The 9,980-nt window shown below is 45.1% G+C and overlaps 1 protein-coding gene across 3 annotated transcripts in view; it reads left to right on the top strand.

Moving 5' to 3' along the window:
- LOC117494167 (E3 ubiquitin-protein ligase SHPRH-like) overlaps positions 1-9,640 on the top strand; it is a gene marked incomplete at its 3' end in the record, with an annotated part of 10,291 nt that extends 651 nt beyond the window's left edge. For 2 of the 3 annotated variants that reach the window (XM_034144937.1, XM_034144918.1), the window contains 4 exon segments: positions 4,174-4,681; positions 6,425-6,554; positions 7,001-7,222; positions 9,562-9,640. In XM_034144937.1, the coding sequence (XP_034000828.1) occupies positions 4,505-4,681; positions 6,425-6,554; positions 7,001-7,222; positions 9,562-9,640 (608 nt within the window). 3 annotated transcript variants of the gene reach the window in all.
- Between the last annotated feature and the right edge of the window lie 340 nt (positions 9,641-9,980).

Consider the following 9,980-nt stretch of genomic DNA (forward strand, 5'->3'; position numbering starts at 1 on the left):
CACACCATGCGCAATTTATTCTGCAACACACCCTAAAACCAGGATTTATTTCCATGTTTAGACTCCCAGTTCCCTCAGCTCCCAGTTCCCTCAGCTCCCAGTTCCCTCAGCTCCCAGTTCTCTCAGCTCCCAGTTCCCTCAGCTCCCAGTTCCCTCACCTCCCAGTTCCCTCACCTCCCAGTTCCCTCAGCTTCCAGTTCCCTCAGCTCCCAGTTCCCTCACCTCCCAGTTCCCTCAGCTCCCAGTTCCCTCAGCTCCCAGTTCCCTCAGCTCCCAGTTCCCTCACCTCCCAGTTCCCTCAGCTCCCAGTTCCCTCAGCTCCCAGTTCCCTCAGCTCCCAGTTCCCTCAGCTTCCAGTTCCCTCAGCTCCAGTTCCCTCAGCTCCCAGTTCCCTCACCTCCCAGTTCCCTCACCTCCCAGTTCCCTCAGCTCCAGTTCCCTCACCTCCAGTTCCCTCAGCTCCCAGTTCCCTCAGCTCCTCAGCTCCCAGTTCCCTCAGCTCCCAGTTCCCTCAGCTCCCAGTTCCCTCAGCTCCCAGTTCCCTCAGCTTCCAGTTCCCTCAGCTCCCAGTTCCCTCAGCTTCCAGTTCCCTCACCTCCCAGTTCCCTCAGCTCCCAGTTCCCTCAGCTCCCAGTTCCCTCAGCTCCCAGTTCCCTCAGCTCCCAGTTCCCTCAGCTCCCAGTTCCCTCAGCTCCCAGTTCCCTCAGCTCCCAGTTCCCTCAGCTTCCAGTTCCCTCAGCTCCCAGTTCCCTCAGCTCCCAGTTCCCTCACCTCCCAGTTCCCTCACCTCCCAGTTCCCTCAGCTTCCAGTTCCCTCAGCTCCCAGTTCCCTCAGCTCCCAGTTCCCTCAGCTCCCAGTTCCCTCAGCTCCCAGTTCCCTCAGCTCCCAGTTCCCTCACCTCCCAGTTCCCTCAGCTTCCAGTTCCCTCACCTCCCAGTTCCCCTCAGCTCCCAGTTCCCTCAGCTCCCAGTTCCCTCAGCTTCCAGTTCCCTCACCTCCCAGTTCCCTCAGCTCCCAGTTCCCTCAGCTTCCAGTTCCCTCAGCTTCCAGTTCCCTCACCTCCCAGTTCCCTCAGCTTCCAGTTCCCTCAGCTTCCAGTTCCCTCACCTCCCAGTTCCCTCAGCTCCCAGTTCCCTCAGCTCCCAGTTCCCTCAGCTCCCAGTTCCCTCAGCTCCCAGTTCCCTCAGCTTCCAGTTCCCTCACCTCCCAGTTCCCTCACCTCCCAGTTCCCTCACCTCCCAGTTCCCTCACCTCCCAGTTCCCTCAGCTTCCAGTTCCCTCAGCTCCCAGTTCCCTCAGCTCCCAGTTCCCTCACCTTCCAGTTCCCTCAGCTCCCAGTTCCCTCAGCTCCCAGTTCCCTCAGCTCCCAGTTCCCTCAGCTTCCAGTTCCCTCACCTCCCAGTTCCCTCACCTCCCAGTTCCCTCAGCTCCCAGTTCCCTCAGCTCCCAGTTCCCTCAGCTCCCAGTTCCCTCAGCTCCCAGTTCCCTCAGCTTCCAGTTCCCTCAGCTCCCAGTTCCATCAGCTCCCTCACCTTCCAGTTCCCTCAGCTCCCAGTTCCCTCAGCTCCCAGTTCCCTCAGCTTCCAGTTCCCTCAGCTCCCAGTTCCCTCAGCTCCCAGTTCCCTCAGCTCCCAGTTCCCTCAGCTCCCAGTTCCATCAGCTCCCTCACCTTCCAGTTCCCTCAGCTCCCAGTTCCCTCAGCTCCCAGTTCCCTCAGCTCCCAGTTCCCTCAGCTCCCAGTTCCATCAGCTCCCTCACCTTCCAGTTCCCTCAGCTCCCAGTTCCCTCAGCTCCCAGTTCCCTCAGCTTCCAGTTCCCTCAGCTCCCAGTTCCCTCCCCTCCTTCACCTCCCAGTCAATGGGTCTCCTGGATGGGTTTTCAAATAAGAGGGAAATGTTTGCGCTGCAGCAGAACAACAACAACAACAACAACAACAACAAAACAAGGCATTGCACATAAGTAGAAATTAAAGAGTAGAAATAAACAATACTGTTGTTTTGTTGTTTTGTTGTTTCCGGTCATTTTTCTTTTGGCTTAACTTAAAAATCAATTAAAAATCAATTTTATGGATATATGATAATAATAATAATAAAATCATGCATTATAAACAGAGTTATTAAATGCATGATTAAGAATGACTCACTGTTAGACTGTAAAACAGCAGAGATCGGACTGAGGAGAATTTGGAGGAATTCTGAGAAGAGTTTTTTAAATGTTGACATGTGTTTCTCTCTGAAGTCAGCTGTGGCTCGGACCCTCCTGAGCAGGGGCATTCAACTCTGACCCTCCTGAGCAGGGGCATTCAACTCTGACCCTCCTGAGCAGGGGCATTCAACTCTGACCCTCCTGAGCAGGGGCATTCAACTCTGACCCTCCTGAGCAGGGGCATTCAACTCAAACTCAACGAGGTCCAGTTAGAGAAAAGGTCCGGAGCATCAACATGTCTAAGTTGCTTTATGAGTGATATATATTGAAGTAGCTGCAGCTGTATCAACGTCTGCATGTAATCAACAACTGACCGCCAATCAAATAAAGAAAGTACAATTAAAAAAACAACTATATTTATTGTCAATGAACATTGAACTATACAGATATACAGTAAATACTGTGGATATGTGTAATGTTCCTCTCTGGCTGCATTTAAAATAAAAATGTGTGCATCTTAAAAGTGCTTCATTTTAGATAAATACAATAAAGTGTAGCAGCAGCTTGAGTTTCCTTTTTCTTTGTTAACCTGTTTCACATCATGACCTAACAGTTTCAGACGATTATAGAATATCAGTCTTTACACATCATAACAATTGAACAGTTTTAAAGTTTCTCTTTCTGTCCCTCTTATATTCCCTCACTCACTTTTCTTTAATTCAGTGCGAGAATTGAGCTTGAGCTTGTCCTGCCAGGAGTTTAGATCTGGGCTGAAATGGTGTCAGGGCCATTCTCATACACACCTGCAGGTGCTCATTGGTTAGCCTCGGTTAGCCTCGGTTAGCCTCGGTTAGCCTGCCCTGGAACCATATTTAGTTTACATGTTGATCCTGGTGGACTGATCGTATCGGGCTCTGCTCATCTGACCTCAGTTCTGACTTGAGAGGGAATGTTTGGTCAAACACTTTGTGTTTTGTCTCATAGTGGCGTTTTGGCACTTTTAATGAGCGCCACGGTCTCTGAATGAGACACTGGCTCTGTGCTCCCAGTGGGCCGGAGGAACATGAATGAGTCCACTCAGGGTTAAAAGCTCTGCTCTCACTGTCCTCGTTCCTCTGATTAGAGAGCGCCATGTGTCATTATTTGTCTCTCCCTGTCTGCTGCTAACACGCCTGTTCTCTCTCCTCTCTGTCTTCTCTCCCTCACTGTCTCTCTCTCCCTGTCTGTCTCTCTCTCCTCTCCGTCTTCTCTCTCTGTCTGCCTCTCTCTCCTCTCCGTCTTCTCTCCCTGTCTGCCTCTCTCTCCTCTCCGTCTTCTCTCCCTGTCTGCCTCTCTCTCCTCTCCGTCTTCTCTCACTGTCTGTCTCTCTCTCTCCTCTCCGTCTTCTCTCCCTGTCTGCCTCTCTCTCCTCTCCGTCTTCTCTCCCTGTCTGCCTCTCTCTCCTCTCCGTCTTCTCTCCCTGTCTGCCTCTCTCTCCTCTCCGTCTTCTCTCACTGTCTGTCTCTCTCTCTCCTCTCCGTCTTCTCTCACTGTCTGTCTCTCTCTCTCCTCTCCGTCTTCTCTCCCTGTCTGCCTCTCTCTCCTCTCCGTCTTCTCTCCCTGTCTGCCTCTCTCTCCTCTCCGTCTTCTCTCTGCCGCTCACTCGTCTCTTCTTCTGTGTTTCTCTCCCTGTATCGCTCACTCGTCTCTTTCGCCCCCTCTCGGCGGCGGTTAAAATAGAATCGCCCCGTCAAAATGTAAATCCCCTATAAATGTATTGATTATAGGTCCGGGTCCGTATAGGTCGGCGTCTGAGTCCGCCTGTTACTGAACTAGACCTAGAGCATCAGAGAGTAGTAGCAGCAGCTGCATTAAGCTGCACTAAAGCAACACATGCATGCTTCTTTTTATATTTATATATATTATTATTTATTTTTTCATACTTTTTTTATATAACATTTTTTTCAGATTTCTTTTTTCCTGAAGAATTAGAGAGAAAATCTGAATTCTGATTTTTTTTTTGATATTTTTCATAAATGTTCTCTCAGGACTCAAACAGCGTGCCGATGAGCAGCCGCAGGAAGAAGGCCCCCCCGCTGCGGGTGGGCTGCGAGGCCAAAAAGAAGCTTGACTGGAACATGCTGGAGGATCGGAAGTGTGAAGGGGAAGAAAACAATAACAACCCCCCCACCTGCTCCTCACCCCCCCCCCATCACTCCCTCTCTCCCCCCTCCTCCAGAGACTTCCTGTCCCCCCCCCACCCTCTCCATCACCCTCTCCATCCTCCCCGTTGAAACGTCTCCCCCAGTTTGGACTGCTTTAATCGGGGAGTTCATCCTGAGTCCCGCCCCCGACTGTGGGAGGGGAACTCTCCTTCTGATGATAAACAGGGAGGGGCCGCTGTCCATCAGATACACAGCAGGGGGGGGGGCCATGCAGGAGGAGGGTCATGTGACCTGCAGTAGTCTGGGGGGGGTCAGCCTGCAGGATCTGGACTGGATGCAGAAGAGGAGCCTCGTTCAGCTGATGCACCGCCAGGAAGAGGGAGGGGTCAAGGTACGAGAAGGAAGACATCACTCAATACTTCACTTTCAGAGAGACAGAGAGACACAGAGAGAGACAGACAGACAGACAGACAGACAGACAGACAGACAGACAGACAGACAGACAGACAGACAGACAGACAGACAGACAGACAGACAGACAGACAGACAGACAGACAGACAGACTATACTATACTATACTATACTATACTATACTATACTATACTATACTCAGGTGTGCACATAACTTTTTTAGTGAGTTACTCAGATGAGTACCAAGAGACAGCGTTTGGTACTCACCCCACACGAAGCGTGGTCCTCCTCAGTGTCTCCTTCACTGTCCTCAATTTACACTTCTTGCATGCTAGATGATGAAGATGATGAAGATGCACCTCCCTGTCTCTTTTTAAGCCTCCGATTTGCTTTCTCCAAAACTTGTTGCCAAAACTGTGAAGTCCTTGCATTTCCTGAGGCCAAGTTGAAGGATCAAATACTAAGAAATGATCACATGACTTGAAGTCATATCTGATTTCAAATGTGGGAAGTAACAAAGCACACTTATTTACTCAAGTACAATTTTGAGATACTTGTAGTTGACTTGAGTATTTCTATTTTATGCTACTTTGTACTTCTACTTTTACTCCACTACATGTATTTAATACCTTTAGTTACTTACAGATGTGGATGAATGATGTGAAATATAATCCAAGTGTTAAATCAGACTTTAGTTCCACCTGGAGTAAATTCCACAAGCTACCCTGCAGTATACAAAGTCATTCAAACTAGCTGCACCTTTACCAGCTTTGAGAACACTTTCATGATCAATCATTATAAAACATATCATATTATTCTGAAATGGACCAATCTGCACAATGACTACTTTTACTGTCTCTACTTTCACTATATTTTGATAATACTTTTCTAATTTTACTTGAGTAACATTTTGAATGCAGGACTTTTACTTTAACAGAGTATTCCTACACAAGATCTGAGTACTTCTTCCACCTCTGTCTGATTTCAAACTCTTCCATAACACCCTGAGTAAGTTTGCAGCTGTGTGTTTCACTCCACTTTGGTGTAAATAAAACTGCAGCAGCTTGACCACAGAGCGTGAACGTTGTGATCAGATGATTTTGCGCAGTTCTCCAGTGTGTGCGCGGGGCACAGAATGTGCACAGGGGAGTCTCCCACCGCAGCCAGTTGGCGGACTTTTGGCACAATTCTGTTGTTTATACCGACGTTAACCCTGTCTGTGCACACGGCGACCAACTCTGTCGTCCAGTGATCTAAGCCTCTGCCTCCTGGAAAGCTTCACAGGTCCGTCGGTTATGTCCTGCGCGGCTCACCCAGCTCCAGTTCAATCAGTCATAGAAAGATTTTTTGCAGGGAGCGAAACGGCAACGTAGCTGCTTAATGTCTTTGGGTTTTTTGACATGCCTAGTACTTTACTCCATTGAGTGTTGACAAGAAACACGTGTAGACGAAATATGTGTTTTGTTTTGATGTTTTGAGGTACGCAAAGGCGCGTAGTGACACAAGTGACGTTACGCAATTCAGATTTGTGCCGCGCATGCGTACCTGCGTACCAGTTATGTGCACCCCTGACTATACTATACTATGAATTACTATATCCTACCCAAGTAAATCTCTCTCTCTCTCTCTCTCTCTCTCTCTCTCTCTCTCTCTCTCTCTCTCTCTCTCTCTCTCTCTCTCTCTCCTCTCTCTCTCTCTCTCTCTCTCTCTCTCTCTCTCTCAGGTGGGGGTTTACCTGCTGGAGGCGGGACTTGTGAAGCCGGAGTTCCTGAGTGGAGGAAACGCCCGCATGAAGAAAGCCAATCAGCTGATGCAGAAACTGATGGAGTATTTCTACGACTTCATCATCCCCGGTCTGACTCCTCATCTCTGATGGATAGATATTTATACACATTTTTACATATTTATAGTTCTTATATATGTTATTAAAATGTGCACGTTTTACCCGTAACTAGTTATGTCTAAATACATATTTTAATTACATTTATTTCAATTCATTTTAAGTTTTTTTGCAATTTCTTTAGTTTAATCTTGTATGTTTTTTATTTGGCTTTTTTATGGCACATTTATTTTTAACACTTCTTATTTATTTTAATTGCACATTTTAACTTTAATAATTAATTTAATTGTAACTAATTATTTAATTTGTTTAAAAATGATACAATAAAAAAAATTGTTTTTAATGTATATTTATTATTCATCATCTTTTAAAATGATATCTTATGTATTATTTAAAATAAAGTATTGTGACTGCTGGGTTCTCCTCTCTAATCTCCTGCTGTTTGATGGTTCCCTGCAGAGGTGGTGGAGGGGGAAGAGTTAGAGTGTGACACGGATCTGGAGAGGCAGAACGTGGAGGAGATGTACGAACACGTGAGGCTGCAGCACCAGAGCGAGGGCGTCGGGGGGGAAATCTACGACGTCCAGCACCAGGCCCTGATCCCCGTCCTCAGACCCTATCAGAGCCAGGCCGTCAACTGGATGCTGAGCAGAGAGAAGTACAGGAGCAGCCAGGACACAGGTACCAGAGAGGGTCCTGTACTCAAGTAGAAGTACACACATCCTGTACTCAAGTAGAAGTACACACATCCTGTACTCAAGTAGAAGTACACACATCCTGTACTCAAGTAGAAGTACACACATCCTGTACTCAAGTAGAAGTACACACATCCTTTACTCAAGTAGAAGTACACACATCCTGTACTCAAGTAGAAGTACACACATCCTGTACTCAAGTAGAAGTACACACATCCTGTACTCAAGTAGAAGTACACACATCCTTTACTCAAGTAGAAGTACACACATCCTTTACTCAAGTAGAAGTACACACATCCTGTACTCAAGTAGAAGTACACACATCCTGTACTCAAGTAGAAGTACACACATCCTGTACTCAAGTAGAAGTACACACATCCTGTACTCAAGTAGAAGTACACACATCCTGTACTCAAGTAGAAGTACACACATCCTTTACTCAAGTAGAAGTACAGATACTCGTGTTTAAAAATACTCTGGTGAAAGTAGAAGTACTGACTAAACTTCTTTACTCAAGTCAAAGTAAAGAGGCTTTGAAATGTACTTCAGTAAAAAGTACCCATAACTAGCAGCTGTTTTAAAGAGTACCTGACCTCCCTTTATATTAATAGAACAATAATGTCATTGTTAGCTAATGAATGTTTCCATGCTGAACAACGGCAACATGACAACGTTTTCATTGGTCCCTCTTCTTTAGAGAAGACCAGGAAATGATGGATACACGGATCGTGTTCAAATCAATAGGCACGCAATGACTCTAAATAATAATGATCACCCATCCCAAACACACATGTCAAACTAAAAGGAACCAGCCTGTTTGTGAAAGTGAGAAGTAGAAAGTTACAGGTATTTGTGTTCAAACATGTAAGAAGTAGAAAGTAACAGGTATTTGTGTTCAACATGTAAGAAGTAGAAAGGATACCGGTGTTTTGTGTTCAACATGCTAAGAAGAGAAGTACAGGTATTTGTGTTTCAACATGGTAAGAGTAGAAAGTTACAGGTATTTGTGTTTCACATGTAAGAAGTAGAAAGTAGGTATTTGTGTTCAACATGTTAAGAAGTAGAAAGTACAGGTATTTGTTCAACATGTAAGAAGTAGAAAGTACAGGTATTTGTGTTCAACATGTAAGAAGTAGAAAGTACAGGTATTTGTTCAACATGTAAGAAGTAGAAAGTACAGGTATTTGTGTTCAACATGTAAGAAGTAGAAAGTACAGGTATTTGTGTCAACATGTAAGAAGTAGAAAGTACAGGTATTTGTGTTAACAATGTAAGAAGTAGAAAGTACAGGTATTTGGTGTTCAACATGTAAGAAGTAGAAAGTACAGGTGTTTGGTGTTCAACATGTAAGAAGTAGAAAGTACAGGTATTTGTGTTCAACATGTAAGAAGTAGAAAGTACAGGTATTTGTGTTCAACATGTAAGAAGTAGAAAGTACAGGTATTTGTGTTCAAACATGTGAAGAAGTAGAAAGTACAGGTATTTGTGTTCAACATGTAAGAAGTAGAAAGTACAGGTATTTGTGTTCAACATGTGAGAAGTAGAAAGTACAGGTATTTGTGTTCAACATGTAAGAAGTAGAAAGTACAGGTATTTGTGTTCAACATGTGAGAAGTAGAAAGTACAGGTATTTGTGTTCAACATGTAAGAAGTAGAAAGTACAGGTATTTGTGTTCAACATGTAAGAAGTAGAAAGTACAGGTAGTTGAGTTCAACATGTAAGAAGTAGAAAGTACAGGTATTTGGGTTCAACATGTAAGAAGTAGAAAGTACAGGTATTTGTGTTCAACATGTAAGAAGTAGAAAGTACAGGTATTTGTGTTCAACATGTGAGAAGTAGAAAGTACAGGTATTTGAGTTCAACATGTAAGAAGTAGAAAGTACAGGTATTTGTATTCAACTACATGTTGAACACAAATACCTGTACTTTCTAGAAGTAGAAAGTAAAAAGTGGTCAGAAAAATAAGTAGTGGAGTAAAGTACTGATAGCAGTAACAAAGTATTTGTACTCCACTTCCTGTCAGTCACTCTGGCTAAAACCCTCTCTACAGGTATTCTCTCTCATGTAAAACTAAAAAGGTAAAAAAAGGAGCTTTAGTCGCGATTTTGCACAAATTATTCAGATAACTTTCAGGAAAGTATAGCATAAATATTTCTTGTTTGTTTGCCTTTTCTTTCCCCTGAAAGGGAAATTAAATATTCGACTTCCTGCTGAGATACAGGTTCAGGGACTCGCTCCCACGTGACCTGATGATCCGCGTGACCTGCGTTACAGCTCTGAGAGCTACGGGTTGTTTCTCTGAATGTATTCCCCTGTGTTTGCAGAGCAGAGTCTGCACTTCCTCTGGAGGGACTTCATCTCTCTGTGTGGGAAGAAGCTGTTCTACAACCCGTTCACCGGCTGGTAAGAAGGTCAACGGTCCCAGACGCACGTTTTCTATCAACAGCAGTATTATAAAGTGAGGAGGTCAACGGTCCCAGACGCACGTTTTCTATCAACACCAGTTTTATAAAGTGAGGAGGTCAAACGTTGTATGTCCTTCAGTGGCTGCACGCCCCCTCCCTGCAGTCCTATTTTCTGTCAGGATAGTGTTGGAAAAAGTCAAAATTCTAAAAGTCAGAATTCTGAGAAAAAAGTCAAAGTTTCGAGAAAAGTCCCAAAAAAAGATCAAGATTCTGAAAAAAAACTTTGAAATTCTAAAAAAGTCAGAATTCTGAGGATAAGGTCAAAACTGAAGTGTGCT

Source organism: Trematomus bernacchii, unplaced genomic scaffold (genome assembly GCF_902827165.1).
Source record: "Trematomus bernacchii unplaced genomic scaffold, fTreBer1.1, whole genome shotgun sequence".
Taxonomy (NCBI): Eukaryota; Metazoa; Chordata; class Actinopteri; order Perciformes; family Nototheniidae; genus Trematomus; species Trematomus bernacchii.